Below are 27,225 nucleotides of genomic sequence, written 5' to 3' on the forward strand. Positions count from 1 at the left end.
GCGACGCTCTGCCCACCAGGGGGCGATGCTCTGCCCATCCTGGGCGTCGCCATGTTGCGACCAGAGCCACTCTAGCGCCTGGGGCAGAGGCCACAGAGCCATCCCCAGCGCCCGGGCCATCTTTGCTCCAATGGAGCCTCGGCTGCGGGAGGGGAAGAGAGAGACAGAGAGGAAAGCGCGGCGGAGGGGTGGAGAAGCAAATGGGCGCTTCTCCTGTGTGCCCTGGCCGGGAATCGAACCCGGGTCCTCCGCACGCTAGGCCGACGCTCTACCGCTGAGCCAACCGGCCAGGGCTACTTTTTCTTTTTTAAGGGAATAACTTATGGGAACATTCTCATGGAAAAGTTAAAAGAAAATATAAGTGCTTTTTGACCCCTTCTTCTCCATTGTTTACAACCTTCACACCCTTGTCTTAATTTCTGGGCTGTGCTACAACCCCTGTGGATTTTAAACTCTGCTACTTCCATGGTGTTGCAGCCGGATATCTGACTGTACTTACAGTGGCTGCCTTCTTTGGGTCATGGATCAAACCTGTGTGGTACTAGTTACTGCCCAGCCCAGGAGACCAGGAGCTGTGCAGCCAGTACGTTTGGTTTAGTTTCTTTTATTTATTGATCTTTGAGAGAGAAACATTTGTTGTCCCACTTATTTATGTATTCATTGGTTGGTTCTTGTATGTGCGCTGACTGGGGATTGAACCTGCAACCTTGGCATATTGGGATGACGCTCTAATGTATGTATATTAGTGTTTATGTGTGCACATCAGTGACCTAACTTAGTGTAAATGCATGAAGCAGTTTTTAAACCTAAGTAAAGACTGCCCAATCAGTTGATAGAAATTACTTATGCATACTCTAATCATTTTGCTAAGGCTCCTTTACAAGACTGTCATAACCTAATAGAGAGATAATTGGTTGGAATAGAACTTTCTGATGGGATAGATGTTATGAAGAAACTGACTTGAAGTTGATGCTCTTGCCAGATTTTAATTGGTAACCAGGAATAGAAAATTTCATATATATGTCTATGTGTGTGTATATGGGCCCCAAGAGTAGGAACTGCAGCAGGGCAGAGCTCCAGCAGGGCAGCATCAAGGCCTGTTTCAGCAGATGGGGTGCATAAGGACACATGATGATGCAATACAAGTCAAGCTTTAGATGTTCAAAAAAAGTTCTATTTTTCCACCGTAAAACGTTTCTATGGTTAACATTAATCCCTAACTGACCTAATTAGTTTTATATTACAGTGGAGGCGCATCCTTTTTCTAACAAGTAACTACATCATGGCCTGCCAAGATAAAAGAGTAATACAACTTTCTTTTGAGTATTTCTTTAATATTACATTTAAATATTCTCTTTAAATACAGCATCATCACAATGTGAAGGACCTAAAAGACACAAAGAACAAAACTTTTCAGAGAACCAGACAAGCTTTGGATTCACATTGAAAGTACTACCTGCATATGGTATATGAGAAAGGAAATTGGAAAATTAGTTGCAATAAGAACTCATTTCTTTTTCTCTAAGCCTGGACTGAGCAGGATTGAAGCCATCTGCTTCTGATCAGAGGCCTCGCTTTTCTAGCAACCATGAACTCATAATTGTGTCCATCACAGGTAGCACCAGAAATAAGATGGACTAGGTTGTAGAAAAGGTCCTTTGCTTAACAAGACAATGCTAAATGTTTAACATTTAAAAGCTTGGGATCAATGTGAGTCAGAATTGTAGAGTTAATGAAGAAACTAGTTTCTTCAGAAAAATCATTGTCTTAGGGATTTAATAATTAGATTCAAATTCTTCATTTGATCCCAAAGGTTAATGCACATCCTATTGAGCAATTGGAATCACTTTCCTAGATTATGAATCATTCCTAAGGAAGGAATGTAGAGCTCACCCTTCCCTTCCAACACAAACTTTGAGAAAGTTTCTTATCCATCAAGTCCAATCCAGTTAAGCTTCCATCTTGTATTCGAGGGGATCAGTCCGAGGTGGGGGAGTACAGCTCAGTTTGGGATAGCTGGATCTCAGGTATCCAAGACAACTCTGTCCTGTGAGGTTAGAGGATGGGGGAGCGTTAAGGACCTATGTACTTAAAAAGTCTCTTCCAAACCCCGTGCAAAAACTGGAACAGGGGAGGCAGAATGGATTAAAACATGTTATCTATTAAGTACAAGGCCTGTCAGGCTCAGTTCAGCGATTTTAGTCAAAATGCTGCTGTGACATACATGAAGGTAGCTTTAAGACACCTTAGGCTCTGGCTGTCTGGCTCAGTGGTAGAACGTCGACCCAGCGTGTGGATGTCCTGGGTTCAATTCCTGGTCAGGCACACAGGAGAAGTGACTATCTGCTTCTCTACCCCTCCCCCCATATCTTTCTTCCTTCTCTCTCTTTCTCTGTCTCTCGCCTTACCCCCTACCCATGGCTCAAATGGTTTAAGCAAAGTTGGCCCCAAGCACTAAGGATGGCTCCCTGGTCAGCCTCACGTGCTAAAATAACTCAGTTGCCAAGCAATGGAGCTGCAGCCCAGCTGGGCAGAACATCACCTGTCAGGGCACATGCAAGTCTGTCTCTACCTCCCCTCCCCTCCTCTCACAAAAACAAAAACAACAACAACAAAAAAACAAAAGGGCCTTAATATCCCACAAGAAAAGGCTTTATGAACGAGATAATAGGAACATTTATCTCCCCCACCAAAAGAAAAGGTTTTCACTTCGTTCTTTCCCGGTTAATAAACCATACCAGAAGGAAAGCATGGTGTAAAACAGTGGTCCCCAACCTTTTTTGGACCATGGACCGGTTTAATGTCAGAAAATATTTCCATGGACTGGCCTTTAGGGTGGGATGGATAAATGTATCATGTGACCGAGACAAGTGTAGACAGATGTAACAGGAAATCTGGTCATTTTTTAAAAATAAAACATCGTTCAGACTTAAATATAAATAAAATGGAAATAATGTAAGTTATTTATTCTTTCTCTACGGACTGGTACCAGTCCAGGGCCCCGGGGTTGGGGACCACTGGTGTAAAAGATGCTAGGGAAGGGTGCTTTGCTCCCTGCTGCCGCCATTTTAAAACAAAGGTAACTGCTAATGAATTAAGTGTTCAGTGGAGCACATCCAGGAACACAAGCTGGACTAGAGAGGAACAGGAACCATATCCCTAGATAGAAAGAACGGAATGAGTCCTACTCTACAGACCTTAAAGACTATTCCCAGAACTTGAATTCTTTGGAACCTGGGAGGTATATGTAGCATTTAAGAATTAGTTTGGCTTCCAATTTTGAAATATCAAGATGAAGAGGTCTAATAAATATTTGCAATTCTTGGGGGTGAACTGAACTGGAATAGTGTAAGAACTCTCCAACTCTGTATATCCCAGAAGGACCACAAGGGTAGATTTAAAAAAAAATAATCTGGCTGGTGACCTTAGATCGCCACATCCTGTATTCCTTTAAAGCTCCAATCTCCCAAAGTGAAGGGAAAAACCTGGGTGAAGGCAAGCATGGCACAAAGTTATCTTTCCAGAGAGCAGACTATTCCTGCTACCTCCTTTTGGACACACTTAATGCTCCATATTTGCCTCTCATGGGATGTGTGAGCCCAGCCTAGAGCTGCCTGATAGAGCTAGTGTTAGACACACACAGAAGACTCGGGCTCTATTTTATAACCACATCCCCAGCCAATCTAGCTTTTTTTCTTCAAAGGAAGGATTGGGGGGTTGGATGGAGGGGGGCAAGGGGAAGACAAGTAGACAAGTTAAACTCTAGTACCTACAAAAAGAAACAAATTCAAGTTACAGACCAGGAATCCCCAGTGTGGGGAACAGGTCAGAAAACACCAAACATGTCAAATATTAACTTATTTACCAAATAGGGGGAAGGCAGGTTAAGTTTTTATAAATTCTGGAGGTTTTATACAGAAGCAGAGACCATCCCCTCTCTCCAGGTGACATTTCCAACTGTATTATGATATACCAAAATGGGATAGCAGAGTAACCACCAAGAAAAATGAGCTTGTATCCCACCTGGATGGAGCTCAGGAGAAGGGGTTTTGCTATGCTGTTCAAATTATGTATTCTGATCCTTACATAAAGAATAGCTGCTTGAATTACCTAATTTCTCTTGTGAGATCCTAGTTCTTTGTTCCAGTGGCCCAGAAAGCTCAGTATTCGGCACTGTGTGGCCTCCTCTGCCCCAAGACTATTCCCAGATCAAGCCGGGGCTGGTCTTGGTTCTGTTTACCCTTTAAAAAATACTTGTACAAACAGTCTTTTCCAACCCATTCCCCAAGACCCCAATAAAATAACATAGGAGCAGCAGCTGCTTCTACAGTTTTGTTCTGAAATGGTGTTAGATAAAATAAGGGAATAAATAGAGCATGGGTAAGAGGCAGATTCTCCATCCCTGTGTCACACTGCCAGAGGGGGTTCCAGAGAATCTTCAGGGGGCTGGTCCTCACTGTGCTGTGACGTCTTCACCACCACACAGCCCTCTTCACTGTCTGTGCTCAAGAGGAGGTTCGAGGGGGACCACGAGGGGCGGAAGTCTTCATTCTCCGGCTCCACAGGGTTACAATTTTCGGACACTAGCACTTCTAGAGTGGAAGTTTTCCCAACTTCTGGTTTACAGAGGTCTGCTGGGTCTGTGGGGCTACAAGCCACCAGTGAGGTAACAGGGAGAGAAAAGACATTGAGATCCTTTTCCTTGGGTGAAGAGGGTTGAACTTCTCCTGTACTAGGCTCTCCTTTCATCCCCAGAACTGGCCTCTGCTCCACCTGATAGTAGACCAGGGGCCCACTGTTCAAGTAGGATGGGTTGGTCACTGCTGAGGCAGCTGGGTGGTCCGAGTTCTCCGCAAAACATAGGACAGAGGAGCCTGGGGTCAGCTGAGCCTGGATGAGAATGGGGGCTGTCAGGCCTGGGCACAGCTCTTCAGGAACAGCTAGGGGCTCCTCCAGTATGCACATGCCCAGGCTTTCTATGCTCGAGTCCAGGCTGGCACTAGAGCCGCTGGAATCTTCCTCTGCCTTGAGCCGCTCCAGTTCCTCCGCACTCTGAAGGTGCATCACTGCTGTCTCATTCTCAGCGATGAACTCCTGGAAATCCTGTGTCTCAGAGCCCTGTGCTCCTGTCAGGCTGCAGTTGGCAGTGGGTGAGGGCTCCTCATCTGGCACGGGAGGGCGGCTCACCTGCCGCTTGCTCTCCAGTTCCAGCTTCATGATGGTGTGGAGGTAATGAGTCCGGACCCGGATTGGATTAAATTCAATGCGCCCAGCCATGTTCCCACAGCCATCACGGGAGCAGCCACATGGAAAGGACATACGATCCACCTGTGGAGAGGACATGGAGGTTGAACAAGTGGGAAACGACAGATTTAGCAATGGCGGCAGGAGATGTTAGCTGGCAAAAACAAGCAGCTGGGATTTGTGGTCATATAAGAAGAGACAAAACCAATTCAAAACAATGTGTAACTAACACAGCACTGGGTGGCAGGTATTAAACCACCTGCATTTAATTCCAGTGCAGACTCATCTCTCTCTCAAGTTGTTTCCTCTTCTAAACAAAAAGTAGACAAAAATCCTATCAAAAGGTCGCTGGTCTTTCCAAGTTGAAAAGTCCAGAAATGCCTCTCTGAATATCAACAGTTCTTAGAGCAGAAAAAATTTATGTGCCTCAGAGGCTTTTCCAGAACTTACCTGATGTACTGAGAAAATAAAAGTCTGAGGCCTACACCTCTTCTGTGATGTCAGGCATGGGGACGGGAGAAGTCCTAGCTAGTCCAAAGAAATACATTCTGGAGACACTAAGCAAAAGTGCCTTAGTTTGCTACGGTTGTTATAATGAAGGTTCAAACAAAATGCCAGCCAGCTTTTCACTACCTGCTTCAATTCCTGTTGGTTGACCAGTTTGGTTCTGAAGCAGTTACCAAGATAACTAACTTATAGACCAGGGGTATCTGGAAAGGAGATTCTTCCTACCTACTTTTCTCCCTTTTGGATCCAAAAGGGGAAAAAACGCAAAAATAAAATTAAAAACATGAGTAAGCTGGTATGTACAAATGTACAATGGCTTCCTATGATGTCAATTTTAAGAACTCATTTCAGTTCTTAGGAACAGTCTAATTATCAGATTGTCCTTACATCTGTGGATAAGACTGATTCATTATGGGATATCAGTCTGAAAAGTAGTATTTGGCTAGATCCACTACAGCTATTTGATACCTAACCATAAATAAGAAAGAAAAGGCTGGTCAGGAGAAGTTCAAGTATAAGGATTCACATCCACACTGTCAGTGTCCAAGTTCCAGATACATTTCACTCTCTGAGATGGTACTGCTGTTTCAATTGCACTTTGTCTTCCAAACTGCATCAGAGGCCCAGCTGGGGGATGATGCTTTCTATCTTTTAATACACTATGAATTTAAGCTCTAATTGGCCAAGTGTGATCCTGAATGAGAGGATCTAAGAACTCTGATATTAAACTTACTAAGCCCCCTGTTCTTCCATTTGCTGACAGCTTCTGTCACCATCGAGGTATAAAACAGACAAAATGACAGGTATCTTCACAGCCTGAAGCCTGTCACGCTGATTTTCTTGGTTGGTGGAGGAGGGTCATAGAACCAGGGAGCGTTCAGTCATGTGGAAGCCACACTGATGGGCAGCCTCCTAGGTTCATTAGCACCCACACCACACCCTCGACTCTAGTGCAGATACACCATCTCAGGTCAAGTTGGACTGACCTGGCATTTAATCCCAGCTTGGCTACAAGCACACACTTCTGGGTCACAGTATAGCCGACAGTCACAGCCACACTCTTCCCGTGACAGGCGGATGGCCCGAAGCTCCTGCTTCTCTTCAGCATCAATGCGGTGCACCCCAGAAGCCCTCAGCAGGGCCCGTCGCCGTTTGGTGGGCAGAGGCTGCAGGAAAAAGTAATCATCCACTTCCACATTTTCCACATCAATATCTTCATCAGAAACATCATCCAGTGTCAGGCCATCAGCCTCCACTGACTCCACTGTCCCATTCTTGGTCAGCTGCCAAGAGACCAGAAGGATAGGTTAGCCTTTGAGCGTCGTCAGCATGAGCCTCCAACCGAGGGCCTCTAGCGTACCACAGTCCAAGTGAACTTTCCGCAATGATGGAAACATCCATGCTAATACAACAGCCATTAGTACACGTGGCTTCTGAGCGCTGTAAATGTAGCTGGTGCATCTGAGAAACTGAATTTTCAATTTTATTTAATTAAGCATAAGTAGCCGCATGTCGCTACCATATTGGACACTGTAGGTCAAGAGAATAAATCTAAAGCAGGAAGATAGGTAGCCTCATGCAGCTCTAACACCACCATGTCAACACAGGAAAATCACCTTCCTGGATCAAAGTTTCTCAAAACCCATCTCATCTTCCCTTCTAGAAGATGATCTATTCCCACAAGCTTACCCTCCATTGCCAGACTGAGGTCCCTTTAGTTTGCTAACTGCCTTCTAACACAGGGAGAAGATACATCAATAGCTGGATGTTCCTTGGATATATAGATAACCTTGCAAGACGGCTTCAATTTGTACCCCAAACGATTCAAAACCACATTTAGGAGGGAAAAAGAGTACATTAAAATGTAGTACAAGGCTACCAGGTCCTTGTCAATGAACCTGAATGCCCACAAGGTGAACAATTATCCATTCATACACAAAAGAGCTTCATTTTATTGGGAGAAAAATATGAACCACTTACAGCTACCAAGCCTTTGCTTCTAACCTGTGATCTAGAAGAAATAGATTCTCTTTTCAAATCGTTTTTGTTTGATTTCAAAGAAAAGTTGTATGTGAGGAAGGGTGGCATATGTAATTGAGTGTACTATCTACGAGCAGAACTGTATTCTCTGGGCTACGAGAGACAGACAGCCAGGAAAAGAAATCTTAATGGAAGGACAAGCTGAAGAAAATCCATAGCTGAATGAGTTATGAAAATTCACTAGAGAGTTCAAATAAAAAAAGGGAGACCTCAAAATCCCCAGGGCTCTAGAAGCTGCTAGCAGGATGAAAGCCAAACTACTGGCAGGTTTGGCTTATTTCATCAGACAGCCACAGAACGATGCTGGTAAAGGAGCGACTCCTAGGAGAGAGGTGATGCAACAAACTTGGGCAGTAAGCTTCACACCTCTTTTTTTTTATGGGGGAGGTAGTAGAAAAATGAGAGAAAGTAGGTACTTATAAGGATACCTTAGTCTATTTTTTCTGTACTAGGCAGGCCAACCACAAAGGGCCTTTCTGCAGACCTAAGGATTTCTCCTGTCCATTTCACTGGGGTTGGCTTCCTCCTAATCACCTTCACTCCTGCTGTCCTCTCAAAGGAAAGAGATCAGAGATGCAACAGAAAGAAGCCCATGTAGACATGAAAATTTAATGTGTCACAGAGGTGACCTTTCCTATCACTCATAGAGCCTTCTAATAAGTAAATGGTCTTGGAACAGCTGAGTTTTGTTGTTATTTTTTTAAATAAATAAGGTTAGATTCACAATTCATACTACTCACAATAACAAATTTCATATGGGTAAAAGCAAAAAAAGTAATAAAAGTATTAGAAAAATCATTGGTAACTAAAGCTGCAGGGTACCAGCAGCTTTTTTCTTGGCAGCAGCCCAAAAGGAAAAGATTAGATGGTATATGGGAGATGCAAGTATATGTATATTTTTGAGACCAACAGCCTTCCCTATAGAGTGTTAAGGATAGAAAAAATTTCTAAAAAAAACCCCAGTAAACTGGAGTTGAGAAAAGTAAGGGTTTTCTCTTGACATGAAAGGATGTATTAGATACCTCCCATTGCTGTGCTCACCAAAACGCCAGTAAGCAGGAATCCTGTATCTTAAGCCTTCAGTTTGTCTCTAGACCTCCTACAAGGGAGGCCACAGAACAGAATGGTATCCTCTTTTGACAGTTCATTCCTCTACCAGATTTAGGAGAGGGATTCTTAGGGAAAGCAAAGAAGGCCTTCACTGCAAATGATGAGAACAGTGTCTATTTGCCCAGCTGTTGCTATAGCAGCAGGAAGGTGATGAGGTCAGGGATGGAATTCCTAAGAAAGGGAAACCTGAATGCCATTCTAGTTAGAATAGCAGGTGTAAGGCTTTAGGAGTAGGCGGAGGGAAGTCGACACAGAGTTCTCAAAGGGAGAAAGGAATGAGATCTACGTAACCTACATCCTCTGCCACCAGTACTCCAACCCTACAACACTGTGGTGTGTCCCATTAGGATTTCACCCAGGACCCTGGAAATAATGCAGCCACCTGTTTTAATATGGGCTGACAAGAAACATGGCCAGGACTAAAGCAGTGTTCTCAAATTTGGAACTAGGAATTCTGGTTGCAGACTGGTGGAAACTCTAGTTGTGAAGTACCAAGCAGTGCTAAGGGAGCAGTGGGTAGATAGAGTCATCTAAGATGGTTCTTCTTCCAGACATATTCTCCTCCTGCACTTGAAGAGCTGGTATGGCATCAGTGGTAGGCACAGTACTATACAAATCAATAATCATTTGGTAATGCTATTGTTTACACCTAAAAGATTGTCACCTAGAGATTTTAGTTTACACCCTAAAAGACTATACTTATAAATAGCAGGATTCTTTCAGACAATGTAAAAGATCCAAAACCTGTGCATGAGTGCAACAGCTACTCATCCGACAGGAAACTGAAATACTGTGCTTCCTCAGGTTCTAGGGGTGGCAGACTTGAATGTCTTTAAGCATTTGCATTTTAAACTTTAAAAAAATATTTTGAGGGACCAAGGGCAGGGAATTCTAGAGAAGCTATTTTGGTATCACTGGTAGACCCTACCAGACACAAAAAGAACAGTATCTCAGACTGTGATCTGATTCCAAATCTGAGCCTTTTCACTAGAACTGGATCTACATGCCAAGGGCAACAGTTAAAAAAAAGAAAAGAAAAGAAATTAATAGACCTAGATGGTTCCCCACTTTATTCTGGTCCATGAGCAGTACCGGACCCCAGCCCCCCCAGGCACCTTCATCTTCTTGGCATGGAGTTTCTCCTCCTTCAGGTGTTCACGAAGAATCTCCCGATGGTTCACCTCCTGCTCTTGAGCAAACTCACAGAGTGTGTAGCTGCGTACAGAATTATGACGCTGGGCCATGCCCAGAGAGCTACCACCCTGGCTGGGCACACTGGTGAAACCCTGGCGCCGGGCAAAGTAGTACACAGTCACCTGGTCAAAACGTACATTCTTCCTCCGCAGCTGCTTCTGCCGCTTCAGGATGGATGTGGCTGAGAAGGGAGCACAGAGAGCACTTGTATTAATCCAGAGATGGTCTGTGTGGGGACCTCATTCTTTCTCATCTATCTAGGCTCTCCACTCTTCAAAGATACTCCCTGTACCTAGAGTAGAGGCATTTTTTTCTTTTTTCAAATTATTTCTTTTTTTTTGTCAGAGAGAGGGACAGACAGGAAGGGAGAGAGATAAGAAGCATCAATTCTACACTGTGACACCTTAGTTGTTCATTGATTGCTTTCTCATATGTGCCTTGATTGGGGGGGGCGCTATAGCAAAGCCCCTTCTCCCAAGCCAGCAACCCTGCTGGTGAGCCTGCGCTCAAGCCGACAACCTCGGGATTTCAAACCTGGGTCCTTCCGTATCCCAGTCTGATGCTCTATCCACTGCACCACCGCCTGGTCAGGCTATTTCTCAGTTTTTAATATTCCTAGAGACATTTCTAATTTTTAAATCATAAATACATAGTTGGAAGGGACTTTGAGCATTAGCTGGTCCACAGCACTGCCTCTAGACTGACTTTACCCAAACAGACCACAAATTCTATTTTTAGACATCAGCTGGGAAGAGGATATCTAGGTAATCAGAATAAAACAATCTATATAGCTTTACTGTCCAACATAGCAGCTACTAGCCATACATGTCAATTTCAATATTAATTAATGTAAATAAACTAACATTAGGTGCTAGCTGTTTAGCTCAGTTGGTCGTCCTCCCAAAACACCACAGTTGCAAATATGATGTCCAGTCAGAGTACATATGGGAAGCAACCAAAAAAAGCACAACAAAAATGGAGCAACAAATGCTTCTCTCTCTCCTTCTTCCTCTATCTCTCTAAAATCAATCAATATACTAATAATAAAAGATTGCTTTATAAATAAATAAATAAATAGGCCCTAGCCAGCTGGCTCAGTGGTAGAGCCCAGCATGTGGGTGTCCTGGGTTCAATTCCCAGACATGGAACACAGGATAAGCATCCATCTGCTTCTCCACCCCTCTCCCTCTTCTTCTCCCTCTCACTTCTCTCTCTCTATTAAGCAAGTTGGCCCCAGAAGCGGAGAATGGCTCCATGGCCTCCACCTCAAGCACTAAGAAGAGCTCAGTTGCTGAGCAATAGAGCAATGCCCCAGATGGGCAGAGCATTGCCTCCTAGTGGGCTTGCTGGGTGGATCCTGGTCGGGGCACCAGGGCACATGTGGGAGTCTGTCTCTGCCCCTCCCCTCCTCTTCTCTCACTGAATAAAAAATAAAAATAATAAATGAAATGAAAAATCATTTATAACTTAGCTCTTCACTAAAAACAATCTCATTTCAAGGGTTCAATAGCCACATATGGCTAATGGCTACCATAGCAGATACCACAGTAGACAGTGTAGATACAGAACATTTCTTTCATAACAGAAAATTCTATTAGACAGTGTTACATAATGGGATAGCAAACTTCTATGAAGGGCCAGGTAGTAAGTATTTTAGGTTTTTCAGGTCATAAAGCCTCTGTTGCAACTTCTCAACTCTGCCATTATAGCATGAAAGCAATCATAGACAATGGGTAAGACTGTGTTCCAATAAAACTTTATTTACACCTGACCTGTGGTGGCGCAGTGCATAAAGAGTCGACCTGGAACGCTGAGGTTGCCAGTTTGAAACCCTGGGCTTGCCCAGTTGATGCTTCCTGCTCCTCCCCTCCCTCTCTTCCCCCTTCTCTAAAATGAATAAATAAAATCTTAAAAAAAAAAACTTTATTTACAAAAGCAGGCAGTAAAGCCAGATTTGGCCCACAGGAAACCCCGATCTATACTATCAGAAATTCTTTCCAAGAAACTAATTGAGTCAGAAGAATTAAGAAATCTGGAGTTTCCTCAGTTGTCTAGGCAATAAGGATTTATGTCCTACAATATCATGGAACTCTATGGGACTGTGCTGGGGAAGGGTAGAATCCTGGACTCCTCTCTTCCTTCTACTTAATTCAACCTATTCTGGGGACCCACAAACCAAGCACAAGTAAAATCAGCTAGAATAAATCAGACTTAAGTCTACACTATTGGAGCAATGAGGTCCTCCAAAGAGCAAAGTTGAGCTAAGAGTGAGAAAGACTGTGATTAAGGGAAAACCCTCAACCTGATTAGAAGAAGCTGTGCAAGAACTGCAGTGGGCTCTGATGACGGGACACGGGTGGATGCAGGGTGGGAGCGGCTCACTCACGTGTAAAGCTGGCAGTTGTAGGAGGATTAAGGCTGTCACAGCTGTCGGCACTGTCACTGCTGGAGATCTCATCATCTGAGTTGGACACTGATGAGCCCACATCCACATCATGAAACTTCCTCTTGAGACCCGAGCCCGTGAATTCATCCATTGATTTCAAAGGGGTTTCCTTGGGGAGCCCACGCTGTTGGCCCCGAAGCCCCTGCTCACCACCAGCAAGCCAGGTGCATCAGGATTCTGCCCAGGGGAAAAGAGGAATCAGCATTCCTGTCCTAAGACAGACCCCTCCCAAGACTATCAAAAAAGCTCTTCAATTGAAGACAGAGCACCTGAGCTAGCACTGATGCCTGGTCTCTCCAAATTAGGTAATTTCTCTACTGATTCCAGCCAATATTTTCCCCCTCGTTTTGTTTCCCCTCAGCCCCTCCATTCTCAGTCTCAGAATAATGACATGAGTAACCGCAGCACCTTTCCCAGTAGAATGAAGGCCTTTGGTTCCAAGCCAGCTGGGCTCTAGGCTTCATTAGTGAGGGATAACAAGAGCTGCCCTTCTGATCACACAGGAAAGCTCTCCAGGGGGCCCGTAGGAGGGACAGGGTATCAAAAGCAGAATTATACAGTGCCTAAACCTAGACTAGATCCAATTATTTTTCTTAGTGAAGATACAGCCTGGCATTTCCCAAAGTGTGTGTATGAAATAAACTAATTCAATGGCTATTAATAGCTTTTACATGGATATAGGGCTGCTCTGTCAAAATAGTTTAGAAAACTGCTTATGGGAGGACATATAGAGGCTTTTAGTATGCTAACAACATGGAAAGGGTGGAAGAAAACAGAGCACAGCATCTCATACACCTGATTATGGAACCCTCTGTTTTCCGAGTATTTTAGGGGGCAAATGATCCATGGAACATATTTGGGAAATACTGCTTTAGGCTCTCAATTTCAAAGTGCATCGGCAGCCAGGGAAATGCTTTACCCAGAACTTCACAAGTATAAAGTGTCTCTCCAGGTTCCTAAAATGGTCAAATCTGGTTCTAAAGAATGGACTGAAGATTAGAATCTGCACTAGCTTCAAAACCCAGAATCTCCAATCTCATACTACTCCATAAGAGAGGGCTCTGCAGGTCTATCGTCTTCTTCTGTGCAAGGAAAAGTTAGCTTTACCACCTTTGCCCTCTGTAAAGAAACCAGCAAGGGGAAAACAAATAGCAAAAGAAAGACAGTTTACTCTGGTTACATCAATATGGCAGGAGTGTCTTCAACAAACTATCACACAACCAAGGAGTCTCGGATACAAATCTTTCCTCTGTCTTCGTCTTTAGTTCCCAAGGATATGAATCTGCTCAACAGAAATGCTGTCAGAGCCAGAGCCACGTGTGAGGATACGAAGCCTCCCTGCTTTGCCTCCGTAATGCCAGAATCTCCCCAGACTGTGATCTCACTAGTTGCTAATTATGCAGCAGGAATAACAACACTGCCCAGAAAGACACGGCTGCATTACTGCAGAACAGCTACCCAGAATATACTGTGGTGTCAAAGGAAGCCTGCTACAGAGCTGTTTTTTTTTGACTGTTGTTTCTTAGAACCAATTTGCCTACTCTTGGATAAACTCTAAATAGTCAACCAGATATATAGTAAGTATTTTAGAAACAATGTTTCCAAATTTATCCAGATCTCATCAAAATTCTGCCTTTGTAAGTCACAAGATGGACGGACCTAAGAAACTTTAGCCATATAGGTCTCAGACAAACACATTCCTGAAATAAATCTGGCCAGGGAGGGGGGGAAAATCAAGTACTTCATAAGAACTGTATTTAAACTTAAAAATGAGCCCAAAGTATCAATTCTGTTCTTCAGGTTCCTGATCTTGCCATCAGAGTTCACATTCCTAGGACATGGTAAGAATAGAGACAGCCAAGGACTTTTTACCAGTTAAGAATAGTGCTGAGTCTAAAGATACAAATTTCTCATTCCATTCTATTATGGAGTGGGAGTGGGGGAAACTTTACAACTGAGTACTTATGTCAGTGGGATTTAAAAAAAAAAAAAAGGAAAAGGTCCTGGCCGGTTGGCTCAGTGGTAGAGCGTCGGCCTGGCGTGCAGAAGTCCCGGGTTCGATTTCCGGCCAGGGCACATAGGAGAAGCGCCCATCTGCTTCTCCACCCCTCCCCCTCTCCTTCCTCTCTGTCTCTCTCTTCCCCTCCCGCAGCCGCAGCCCAGGCTCCACTAGAGCAAAGATGCCCTGGGCGCTGGGGATGGCTCCCTGGCCTCTGCCCCAGGCACTAGAGTGGCTCTGGTTGCAACAGAGTGACTCCCCGGAGAGACAGAGCATCGCCCCCTGGTGGGCGTGCCGCGTGGATCCCGGTCAGGCGCATGCGGGAGTCAGTCTGACTGTCTCTCCCCGGTCTGACTGTCTCTCCCCGTTTCCAGCTTCAGAAAAATACAAAAAAAAAAAAAAAAAAAGGAAAAGAATATGTTGACCACTGAATTTAATTTTTTCTCCCCACTTAAAAACCTTATCAACCACACAAAAATTCAGACTGAACTGAAAATCTGCTTTCTTAGAAAGGATGTAAGTCCAGCGTCAGTTTGTAACTGAGACCCAGATTGGTGTTGCTACCAGGAAACTGGCCTTTTCTTCAGCCTGGAATTACTCAGGGATTTATGATTGGAAGCAAATGTGCACTTGGTTCTTTCCAGAGTGTCCCTTTGCTTTTGGTAGTGTGGGTTCCCTTTGATTATTTCTCTTTAAGCCCTGCATGACATTGGGTATGGTCCAAAATCATCTTTAGTATCAAAATTCTCCAGTCTCAACGCAGCTGCCCTCAGGGGTATCGTTTCTGTTAGGGTAACTGCTGTGCACTCGGCTGCAGCAAGGACTGCTGGCTGCTGTTCCCTTCTCCTTCGCTCTTTTATCTGTCTCCCCCTCTTCCTCCCCACTTCTGGAATAGTGGTTTCTGGGCAATGACAAGAGGTAGGTAAGGAAGAAAAACAAAAAAAGACATGAAACCTAGGAGAAAAATCTTTTCCTTAAAATGCCTCAGAAGAATCTATGGATATGTGTAAATAACATGCATATTGATTTAGCTCTCTTAACCCTACCCAGGATCTGTTAGCATCATGATGACATTAACTCCATTAAAATTTTTTTTTCTAAAAATCCATCGATTCTGCCCTGACAGCCAATATAAGTTTAAATTTCAACCTAGCTCTCCTTGTTCAACTCTCTGGTGTGAACTTGACTTATTAGATAAAGATGTTCACTAGGCACCAAGAACAAACCTCCTATCCACTTCTGCAGTGGCCTGAGGAGATCTTGTTTTGCAATAACAACCAGAATGTTTCACATTTTCCATCTTAACAAATCAGCCTCCTTGCAGATCACAATTAGAAACCAGTCTTTCGCCTAACCAGGCGGCGGCTCAGTGGATAAAGCATCGGACTGGGATGCTGAGGACCCAGGTTCAAGGCCCCCAGGTTGCCAACTTGAGCGCGGGCTCATCTGGTTTGAGCAAAAGTTCACCAGCTTGGACCCAAGGTCGCTGGCTTGAGCAAGGGGTTACTCAGTCTGCTGAAGGCCGGCGGTCAAGGCACATATGAGAAAGCAATCAATGAACAACTAGGGTGTCACAATGCACAACAAAAAACTAAGGATTGATGCCTCTCATCTCTCCGTTCCTGTCTGTCTGTCCCTGTCTATCCCTCTCTCCATCTCTGTAAAAAATAAAAAATTAAAAAAAAAAGAAACCAGTCTTTCCCATCTCTCAACTGGCAGAGGATCAATGCGTGTGTTTAAGAGAAACACAAGTTCATCTGACCTGTGGTGGCGCAGTGGATAAAGCGTCGACCTGGAAATGCTGAGGTCGCCGGTTCGAAATCCTGGGCTTGCCTGGTCAAGGCACATATGGGCGTTGATGCTTCCAGCTCCTCCCCCCCTTCTCTCTCTCTCTCTCTCTCTCTGTGTCTCTCCCTCTACTCTCTAAAATGAATAAATAAATTAATTAATTAAAAAAAATTAAAAAAAACCCAAAACAAAACAAGTTACACTCCTGGCACTTAAACCCATAGAGAAATAATCAACTTGAGACTGGCGATGCAGGCCATAACTGACAGTTAACTGACAAAATGAGCACCTCAAACAACAAATGCTTTTTGAGAAAATAATGCAAACCTTTATAAAAGCTTGTAAATGCCAATGAAATGAAAGGTCAACTGACGCTTTCTGGCTACATGCTTTAGTATTTCTAGCTGAACATTTTCCAAAGGTATCCACAACATGTAGATGATATTAGGCTAGCACCAAATAGATCTACAGCATGTGTATTTTAGTACTAGATGTAAGCCTTTCAGGTCTATGAAGATTCCTTTAATGAATCCCAAAGACCAGAATGAGACTAACAAAAGAGGGGCCCTGCTTACCCCTGCCAAATTTTGTGGATGCAGAATAATTTGCAAAGTTTATGTAATAAAAGCCTTTCTTAAATGAACTGAAAATAATACAAGGTACATCTCATAGGAGAAAGCCTGTCCACTCAACTGGAACCCAACCTTCTGCTAAGGGTCAAGGGACCAAAATCTCTAATAAGATCATTTGGGATATCAGCTATAGCTAGCTTAGAGGAAGGCTTGCTAAGTGTTATGATGACCCGAATAAAATGACCTGTCCTGTTTCTCCTTCTACAATATCTTGTGGTTAATTCTCAAATACTATGAATTTTGTGTGTCCTTGTGATTACCAGGATGAACTTTCATGAACTTTCAAAGCACTCAAGTGAAAAAACATCCTTTAAACTAGGTATTTCAAGGAAGTCTCCCTCCAACACCCTCTCCCTGCTGTGTACAGATTCACTGACACAGGGTTAGAATTTGGCTTTCCATGTCTATACCACCATCATACCGAGGACACAAGATCTTTGTGGAAGAACTGGGACATGATGCTGTAGGGACCATTAACTCTCAAGGATATTCAGTCATTTATATCTGGTACACACCAACACCTTCTTGGCTTTGGAAATTTGCAAAATGAGAAGTCAATATAGCAAAGGAAATTTTGAATCAACTATGGATTTTCCTTGAACTGAAAACTGGAGGGCAAGGGGACACCGTGTCTCTTGGGGATAACTTCTCTAACATTTCATACTGAAGAACGGTTTGTGTGTTACAAAGCAACTCTCAACCCCCTTAAAAGGATGAATCAAGACCAGGACACTAAAAAGGAGGAATGGTTGTCAGCTGCGTGTTTGGGCCTGTGAAAAAGATCAAGCTAGCAACCAGGGCAAGCGATGCTTTCGTTTCCCACACGCCAGAAAAATGGGAGACACATCAGGAATCTGAGCTGCTGAAAGGACATGTCAAGTCACCAGTTCCCCGCTGAAACCCTCAGCTTCCGGCCCATTTCTTTGATTCCCGTAACCTTCCCGCTCATTCTTATCTTGGTAAGGGCAGCCCCTACCCACCCTTCCTATCCCTTCTTGCCTGCTACTCACCAATTCCCAACCACTCCTCCCACATTTCCCTCTATTCCTCCTCCCTTTCCTTCATTTCCCTCTATTCTACTCCATTCCGAACTCAACCCTCATCCGCAGTCATGCTGGCTTCCAAGCCGCCCATCGGTCTCCCTCGAGCTGCTCCCCGCGATCTCCGAGCTGCTCGCTCCCACGCCTCTCCCTGCTCTTCCCCTTCCCACAGGCGCCTCAGCTCCCCGCCCCCCGACCGCTTCCGTCCGAGCCTCCCTCATTTCTGACCCCTCCATCCGCGCAGCTCCCCCGCCGCCGCCCGCGGGCCGATCCCGAGGAAGGAACAGGCTGCACCCTCAGCCCCACACCCCCAGGCCCATTACCGGCCCCGCCGCAGCTGCCTCCTCCCGGGATGGTCTCTGCCGCCCCCACTGCTGCCGCCACAGTCCCAGCCCGGTGGTGAGAAGGAGGGAGAGAGCGAGTTCCGGGACCGCGGCGCGGTTGGGGAGTTCCCAGGGCGGCAGGACAGGGAGGGAGCGAAGGCGGGTGGGCAAGTCGGCCGGCAGGCGGCAGAGATTGAATGGCTCCGACAACAGAAGAGCCACCGGCAGTAGACTCACAACACCGCCTCGGCTCCAGCTAACAATAGGCTCCAGCCCCAGCAATTCGACTCTTATAGGCGCCGGCACGTCCTGACCAAGCCAAGGGGCAGGCTGGGAAATGGAGTCTACATGCAAGCCCTACGCCCAGCGGCATGCCGGGAGTTGGAGGCGGCGACAGGCGCAAAGCCGCAGCTTTCCAAGCAAGCAGGTTCAGTAGGCAGAGTCTCTGCTGCAACGGACCCTGGGAAAGCGAGTTTGACGCCGCTGCAGCCTCTGGAAGAGGGGAGACCGTCAATGTCTAAACGAGTTCTCTAAAATTACCCATTTCCTTTCGACAGGACCACATTCCTATACCTGAAAAGGAACATAATCCCCCTTAGCTTACTCATGGGATACCTTAGTCTTAAGCAGCATGACAGGCTGCAGCCTGCCCAAGGTACAGAGAATAAACTACAAGCAATGTATTATCTCAATTTGTACTGACGGATTGATTTAAATGTTTTCTTTCAAAACTGTTTTTACATGATCACAGATCTTCACAACTTTGCAACCCATGTTTAAGATGGACAAAACAAAGACTCAAGTTATGTGTAATTCATCAGCGACACCCTGCCTTGATTTCCTGTCTCACTCAAAGTACATAGTTCATGTCTCTTCTTTGACCTATCAGGCTCTATAAGAGATGGGTGCATCCTCTCGCTTAACCATCCCCAATCCTGGGTCATCTTGTTTGCTTCTACTTTTCCTCTCCCTTACTGTGCTTACACTGGCCCACTGGCCTCCTTTAAGTTCTTTCAACAAGACAATCATGCTCTCATCTCAGGGCCTTTTGCCTGGAACACTCTCTCACCAGCTACCCACATACTGCCTCACTTAATATTTGTTCAAATGTCCCCTTATCAGAGACCTTTCCTAACCATATTTCTAAAATAGTGCTTCCCGTTAGTCTCTATCCCCTTGCCTTATACAGTGTGTTCGTAAAGTCATGGTGCACTTTTGACGGGTCACAGGAAAGCAACAAAAGACAACAGAAATGTGAAATCTGCACCAAATAAAAGGAAAACCCAGTTATGTAGGATGATGTGGCAGCATGTACGCATGCGCAGATGATGACGTAACACCGTGTATACAGCGGAACAGCCCACAGACATGCCAGTTGAGATGTGGATGGTACAGGAAAAGTCCAGTGTGTTCTGTGGCTTGCTAAATTCGAATCCGTGACCAAAGTGCAACGAATATCGGCACGTTTATAACAAAGCGCCACCACATAGGAATAACATTACTCGGTAGGATAAGCAGTTGAAGGAAACCAGCAGTTTGGTGGAGAAACCTCGTTCTGGTAGGCCATCAGTCAGTGACGAGTCTGTAGAGGCTATACGGGATAGCTACCTAAGGAGCCCTAAAAAATCTGTGCATGAGCCCACATCGAACTGCACTGAATAGGTATGAAACTGGGAGAGTTTTCCTTTTATTTAGTGTAGATTTCGCATTTCTATCATCTTTTGTTGCTTTCCTGTGACTGGTCAAAAGTGCACCATGACTTTACGGACACACTGTATTTCTTAGTATTTACCACCTGACATATATTTATATTTTTGTCTTCTCTCACTTGAATAAATTTCTTGAGAGCAAGAAATTGTTTTGTTTACTGTGTGGTCACTACCCGGTACAAAGCCTGGTATTTGATCAGTAGATATTTACTGTGTATTTATTGGACTAATGGATGGCAAGATTTAAACTCAGGTGAGCCTGGTTCCAAAGCCTAACTTGTCACTGCAACCAAGAACTAGGGAACCAGATCTAGAGGTTGAGTGACCTGGGGAAAATACCACAAATTCCATTACTCTACCCTAGGTGACATCAGAGGCTCCAAAAGGCTAGGAAACAACACTGCAAAACGAAACAGCAGCAGATCACAAAAAGGCAGTCCTTAGGGTACCATGAATTGATCATTTCCCTATCTGCTAAAATTTAGGTGTGATATATATAATATGTGATCCTGGAGCCAGATGACCTGAATATAAACCCCAACTCCTCTATTCCTCACTAGCAATGTAACCCTTAATAAGGTATGTAACTTCTCTGTACTATAGCTTCTTTATCTTCAAAATGGAGGCAACAATATGTATCTTACAGGGGTTTGTGAAGACTGAGAGTTAATATAGTATAAAATGTTTACAACAGTCAGTGCTACCTAAATGTTCATGATTCTGTTTTTCCCGGACACACAGAAAACAAAGGAAGAAAAGGCCCCAGACCACTCTGTGAATCAGTGGGCTGAGTAACAAAAAACAGCCTAAAAGTCACGTGGGTAGGCTAAAAAAAAAAAAAAAACGGTCTCGTATGCCTACACATCTAGAGTTTGAGCAGTCATGGAAATTTATCAGGATACCATCAGCCTCAGTGCCCAAGCTTTGTTGGTTAGACACCAAACTAAATGACAGCAAAAGCAAAGTTAGCTTATTGTTTGTTTGTTTTTTAAGTGAGAGAGAGACAGACAGAAAGGGAGAGAGATGAGAAGCATCAACTCATAGCTGCAGCACCTTAGTTGTTCATTGATTGCTTTCTCGTATGTGCCTTGACCTGGAGGCTCCAGTCTAGCCAGTGACACCTTGCTCAAGCCAGCGACCTTAGGTTCAAGCCAGTGATCTTTGGGCTCAAGCCAGGCACCATAAGGTCATGTCTATAATCCCACGCTCAAGCCAGCGACCCTGCACTCAAGCAGGTGAACCTGCACTCAAGCAGGTGACCTTGGTGTTCAAACCTGGGTCCTCAGCATCCCAGGCCAATGCTCTATCCACTGTGTCACCACTTGGTCAGGCAAGTTAACTTATTCTTTAAGATAGCAGAATCTACCCTGACTAGGTAGCTCAGTTGCTTAGAGCATTATCCTGGTAGGCCAAGGTTTTGGGTTTGATTCCTGGTCAGGGCACATATAAAAATCAACCAATAGGCCCTGGCCGGTTGGCTCAGCGGTAGAGCGTCGGCCTGGCGTGCGGGGGACCCAGGTTCGATTCCCGGCCAGGGCACATAGGAGAAGCGCCCATTTGCTTCTCCACCCCCCCTCCTTCCTCTCTGTCTCTCTCTTCCCCTCCCGCAGCCAAGGCTCCATTGGAGCAAAGATGGCCAGGGTGCTGGGGATGGCTCCTTGGCCTCTGCCCCAGGCGCTAGAGTGGCTCTGGTCGTGGCAGAGCGACGCCCCGGAGGGGCAGAGCATCGCCCCCTGGTGGGCAGAGCATAGCCCCTCGTGGGCGTGCCGGGTGGATCCCGGTCGGGCGCATGCGGGAGTCTGTCTGACTGTTTCTCCCCATTTCCAGCTTCAGAAAAATACAAAAAAAAAAATCAACCTATATATATATAAATAAGTAGAACAAATCAATGTTTCTCTCTCTCAAATCAATAATAATAGTAATAATAATAAAAAGATAACATCCAATTTGGCAGGATGCTCTAGGTCAGTCAAAATAACATCTGACAAACCTCTAACAAACATTACAACCACTTATAGAGTCACTTATGCACCAATTCATTCTCTTGATGGAATCACTAGGTAAGTTACCTCAATGGTGCCAGTTAACCCATATTAACTGCAATTCTGCCTCCAGCCTAAGCAGTTTCTGAAGGTCAAATGCCCAGGAAGCTCAGTTGTAGTAGACTAGAAACTACAAAGAAAAGTAAAAAGAAATGCTTATATTATTAATATATAAATAATAACATTGGACAACCAGTTCTAAATGTTACTGCTTTGACCCATGCTGCTACCTATGTATGGACCAGCTCAGAATGCACAAATCATGAGTCAGAGGTTTGTTTTGAGGACATGAAAGTCAAAGCAGAATAGGAAGAAAAGACACATGATCAATAACAGCAGCCACCAATGAAAACCAAAGATTAAATTTTATATCCTGGGCTATGTTTACACATCTGTCGTACAGTTATGTTTACATATAAAGGTGATCATGTAGTCAAAAGTATACTATATTTATTGAGCAACTGAATAAGTGTATTTAGTACAAAAATAAAACTTTTATACTCATTATCCATTTTAAACTCCCAACAACCCAATGAATTTAGTATTATCGTCTTTTTAAGAGGGGAAAGTTGAGGTTTAAGAGATTATTTTGTCCAAGGTCACATCCAGGAAGAACACGACCTGGGATTTGTTTTTTTATTTTATTTTATTTATTTATTTATTTATTTTTACAGGGACAGAGGGAGAGTCAGAGAGAGGGATAGACAGGGACAGATAGACAGGAATGGAGAGAGATGAGAAGCATCAATCATCAGTTTTTTGTTGGGAGACCTTAGTTGTTCATTGATTGCTTTCTCATATGTGCCTTGACCGCGGGCCTTCAGCTGACTGAGTAACCCCTTGCTCAAGCCAGTGACCTTGGGTCCAAGCTGGTGAGCTTTTTTTTTTTTTTTTGCTCAAACCAGATGAGCTTGCGCTCAAGCTGGCGAGCTCGGGGTCTCGAACCTGGGTCCTCTGCATCCCGCTCTGATGCTCTATCCACTGCACCACCGCCTGGTCAAGCTGACCTGGGATTTGAACAGAGGCTAATCTGAAACCAAAGTTTATACTGTATCAACTCTTATTTACCACCAAAAGATAAACAAGAATACACTCTCCAGAGAGGGTTTAAGTTAATCGGTTAGAAGATACTTACTTTGTGCTGAGTTTCATAGAGAAAAAGTTAAAATAAAAAGCTAAGGCTTTGTATTTGTTTTTACACTGATAGAAACTTGCAGATTTAGCCTAAACTTGTATGTTACTTTACTAATTCACATTTAATTATAATCCAGATCTAAAGAGCCAAGCATGCACCTCTTTGTGACCAATTTCAAACTAACCAAAAGAGATCTGTATGTGCAAATATGGGGGGAAAGGCCAGAGCAATTTAAAAGCAGAAACAAAGAAGCTGAGTGAGTTTATCAAAGAGGAAGACTTCATGGCCTGACCTGTGGTGGCGCAGTGGATAGAGCGTCGACCTGGAAATGCTGAGGTCGCCGGTTCGAAACCCTGGGCTTGCCTGGTCAAGGCACACGTGGGAGTTGATGCTTCCTGCTCCTCCCCCCTTTCTCTCTCTATCTCTCTCCTCTCTCTCTCTCTCCCTCTCCCTCTCTCTCTCCTTTCTAAAATGAATAAATAAAATAAAAATTAAAAAAATAAAAAATAAATAAAAAAAAAGAGGAAGACTTCAAAAAGGACACAGACTGACTGATCTGCATATGTGTATAACACCACAGATACCCTATTAAAAGCAAAGTAACTACCAGGTTTGAGAGATCCAGTGCAGGGCTGGTGAGTTTAGAGAGGACAAGCTTAATAAGCCTAAAGGAGGTAAGTAAAAAGCTGAAGCAAAGTTATAAAGATATCCAGAGAAATATATTAACTAAATCCTTAAAGGAAAATCAGACATTAGAACTCAGAAAGAAAATAGGAATCTGCAGTGATTAAAATAAGGAACGTGCACATCATCTTATAAAAATATATGAAAACAGATTTACCTAATATACGTAACTAGGTTTCACTCATGTCCCAAAAGACCCTGTACAGTACAAAGTAGTATAATAATACAATAAATAATACACGAATATTTTTAAATAGCAAGTCCCTTAAATTGACGTTAATCCAATTAAAATTTTAATTCATGTATAACTTTTTTTGAGGGGGGGGACAGGGACAGACAGACAAGAAGGGAGAGAGATGAGAAGCATCAACTCATAGTTGTGGCACCTGAGTTGTTCAGATTGCTTTCTCATATGTGCCTTGACTGGGGGGCTCCAGCCGAGCGAGTGACCCCTTGCTGAAGCTAGTGATCTTGGGCTCACGCCAGTGACCACACAGGGTTATGTCATGCTCAGGCCAGATAAGCTGGCACTCAAGCTGGCGACCTCGGGGTTTTGAACTGGGTACTCAGCATCCCAAGCCCGCGCTCTATACACTGTGCCACTGCCTGGTCAGGCTAATTCCTATATAACATTTATTTTTTTTATTTTTGACGGAGTCAGAGAGAAGGACAGATAGAGACAGACAGACAGGAGAGAGATGAGAAGCATCAATTCTTCATTGCAGCTCCTTACTTGTTCATTAATTGCGTTCTCATATGTGCCTTGACTGGGGGCAGGGGATGGGTGGCTACAGCAGAGTAAGTGACCCCTTGCTCAAACCAACAACTTTGGGCTCAAGCCAGCGACCTCTGGACTCAAGCCAGCGACCTCTGGACTCAAGCCAGCGACCATGGCGTCATGTCTATGATCCCAGGCTCAAGCCAGTGACACCAAGCTGGTGAGCCCGTGCTCAAGCCCATGAGCCCACACTCAAGCTGGCAACCTCGAGGCTTCAACCTGGGTCCTCCATGTCCCAGTCTGACGCTGTATCTGCTGTGCCACCGCCTGGTAAGGCATATATAACTTTTAAATCTCTGAATTTGAGAAGGCAAATATTAGACTTAGTTGCAATTTCCAAGGTAACTTGTTGAATAGGCCTATGTTCATAAGATACATAGAACAGACCTGGAAGTGAATAGGAATGTTGAAGAATGAAAAAGGAGGAAGTGGAAACAGATGGAAGTTTAAAGTCAAAGATAAAATACAAGGTCACTAAAAGAAGCAATAATAAAAATAATAATAATGATGATAGAGAAAAAGGTACTGATAGCATTAATCTCATATGATGTAAGTCATCTTTTGCAGCTCATTCCATTTGCAGTGGTAGTTAATTCTTCATGTAAGCCTTGGAGTTCATACAATGAAACAAAAATTTAATCACAAACTAAAAATAAATATTCTAGTAAAAAAGCCTTAGCCCACAATGAAGAAAATAGAGCATTTTTAAGAGAAAAATGATGCAGGAATATTCTATATGAACTAGTAATCAGGATGGGGTAAATGCAGGTTTACAATTGTTCATATGAAAAATAACACAATAATTAATAAATAATAGTACAAGAATAAACTCTGTGTTTTGAGAACTCACAACTGTAAACATACTTTTGCCCCACCCTGTATAAATGATGCAGCTAGGTGGGGCATTTCTGTCATTCCCAAGAACTAGGTGGAGTTCTCAGACCAGCAGAGGCCGTAACAGATCAAATTCCTATAAAGGACCCATCCATGGCCAACAAAAACAACCAACAACTCAGAAAAATGATAAAATGCCTCAACTTTAGCTCTTTAGTCCCAAGCTATATGGAATTGTTAAGTACTGACCACAGAAAAATGCTACAGTGAAGAGGGAGAAGCTCAAACCTGACTACAAATATTTGCACCCTTAATTTGTGTTACTTTCAAAACTGAATGCAGAAGTTCTACTCAATCCTGCACGGTAGTTTGCAAGACAGCCCAGATCTCTGCAGCAACCCTATACAAGACATTTTCAGAATACTTGGGGATACAAAGTGTTTTCAGAACACTCCTTCATTAGGCATAAATTAGAAAATTAGAAATGGCTAGTTCCATTATGCCAAGCTTGCTTCACTTGCCAAGCCTCCTCATGCTCTTCCAACTCAGTGGTGAGATCATATCTACCCCTCAAAACATACCCAGTGCCTAACAGCGCCTGGACATCAGCCCCCTCATTTTCTCAGTTTTTGTATTCATCCTACTGTCATCTCATTCCAGATAATATGACCATTCTCGTTCCCCCTCCCTTTAAATGAGCTTTTAAAGAAATAATTATGTGGGCAAACAATCTTATTGGGCCATAATATTGGACAAACTATTTTATTACTTACTATACAAATTTTTTTTTTAATTTATTCATTTTAGAGAGGAGAGGGAGAGACAGAGAGAGAGAAGGGGGGAGGAGCTGGAAGCATCAACTCCCATATGTGCCTTGACCAGGCAAGCCCAGGGTTTCGAACCGGCAACCTCAGCATTTCCAAGTCGATGCTTTATCCACTGCGCCACCACAGGTCAGGCTCTTTTTTTTTTTTTTTTAATGTGCCTTGACTGTGGGCCTTCAGCAGACCAAGTAACCCCTTGCTTGAGCCAGCAACCTTGGGTCCAAGCTGGTGAGCTTTTTGCTCAAACCAGATGAGCCCTCGCTCAAGCTGGCGACCTCAGGGTCTCGAACCTGGGTCTTCCGCATCCCAGTCCAACGCTCTATCCACTGCGCCACCGCCTGGTCAGGCTATACAAATTTCTTTTTTTTTTTTTTTTTTTTTTTTGTATTTTTCTGAAGCTGTAAACGGGGAGAGACAGACAGACTCCCGCATGCGCCCGACCGGGATCCACCCGGCACGCCCACCAGGGGCGACGCTCTGCCCACCAGGGGGCAATGCTCTGCCCCTCCGGGGCATCACTCTGTTGTGACCAGAGCCACTCTAGCGCCTGGGGCAGAGGCCAAGGAGCCATCCCCAGCGCCCGGGCCATCTTTGCTCCAATGGAGCCTTGGCTGCGGGAGGGGAAGAGAGAGACAGAAAGGAAGGAGAGGGGGAGGGGTGGAGAAGCAAATGGGTGCTTCTCCTGTGTGCCCTGGCTGGGAATCGAACCCGGGACTTCACACCAGGCCGATCGATGCTCTACCACTGAGCCAACCGGCCAGGGCTATACAAATTTTTTTTTTTTCCTTTTTTTTTTTTCTTTATTCATTTTTAGAGAGGAGAGAGAGAGGGAGAGAGAGAGAGACAGAGAGAGAGAAGGGGGGAGGAGCTGGAAGCATCAACTCCCATATGTGCCA

The 27,225-nt window shown here is 44.3% G+C and overlaps 1 protein-coding gene across 4 annotated transcripts; it reads right to left on the bottom strand.

The window, feature by feature from the left end:
• Positions 1 to 588: 588 nt before the first annotated feature.
• Positions 589 to 22,156, bottom strand: CSRNP2 (cysteine and serine rich nuclear protein 2). 4 transcript variants are annotated; one of them, XR_010730152.1, is made up of 6 exons: positions 18,324 to 18,907; positions 12,482 to 12,718; positions 10,017 to 10,276; positions 6,738 to 7,034; positions 4,111 to 5,328; positions 589 to 2,047 (listed from the first exon to the last, which is right to left on the bottom strand). XR_010730152.1 is itself a non-coding variant. In XM_066265035.1 (5 exons), the coding sequence occupies exons 2-5, from the start codon at positions 12,630 to 12,632 to the stop codon at positions 4,408 to 4,410; spliced, it is 1,629 nt and encodes a 542-aa protein (XP_066121132.1). In that variant the 5' UTR covers positions 12,633 to 12,718; positions 22,102 to 22,156; the 3' UTR covers positions 589 to 4,407. The 4 variants fall into 4 exon arrangements, 3 of the variants coding, with proteins under 3 accessions (XP_066121132.1, XP_066121140.1, XP_066121126.1); XM_066265035.1 differs by lacking the exon at positions 18,324 to 18,907 and adding an exon at positions 22,102 to 22,156 and having other exon boundaries at positions 589 to 5,328; XM_066265043.1 differs by having other exon boundaries at positions 589 to 5,328; positions 10,218 to 10,276.
• Positions 22,157 to 27,225: the final 5,069 nt, after the last annotated feature.

Source organism: Saccopteryx bilineata, chromosome 1 (genome assembly GCF_036850765.1).
Source record: "Saccopteryx bilineata isolate mSacBil1 chromosome 1, mSacBil1_pri_phased_curated, whole genome shotgun sequence".
Taxonomy (NCBI): Eukaryota; Metazoa; Chordata; class Mammalia; order Chiroptera; family Emballonuridae; genus Saccopteryx; species Saccopteryx bilineata.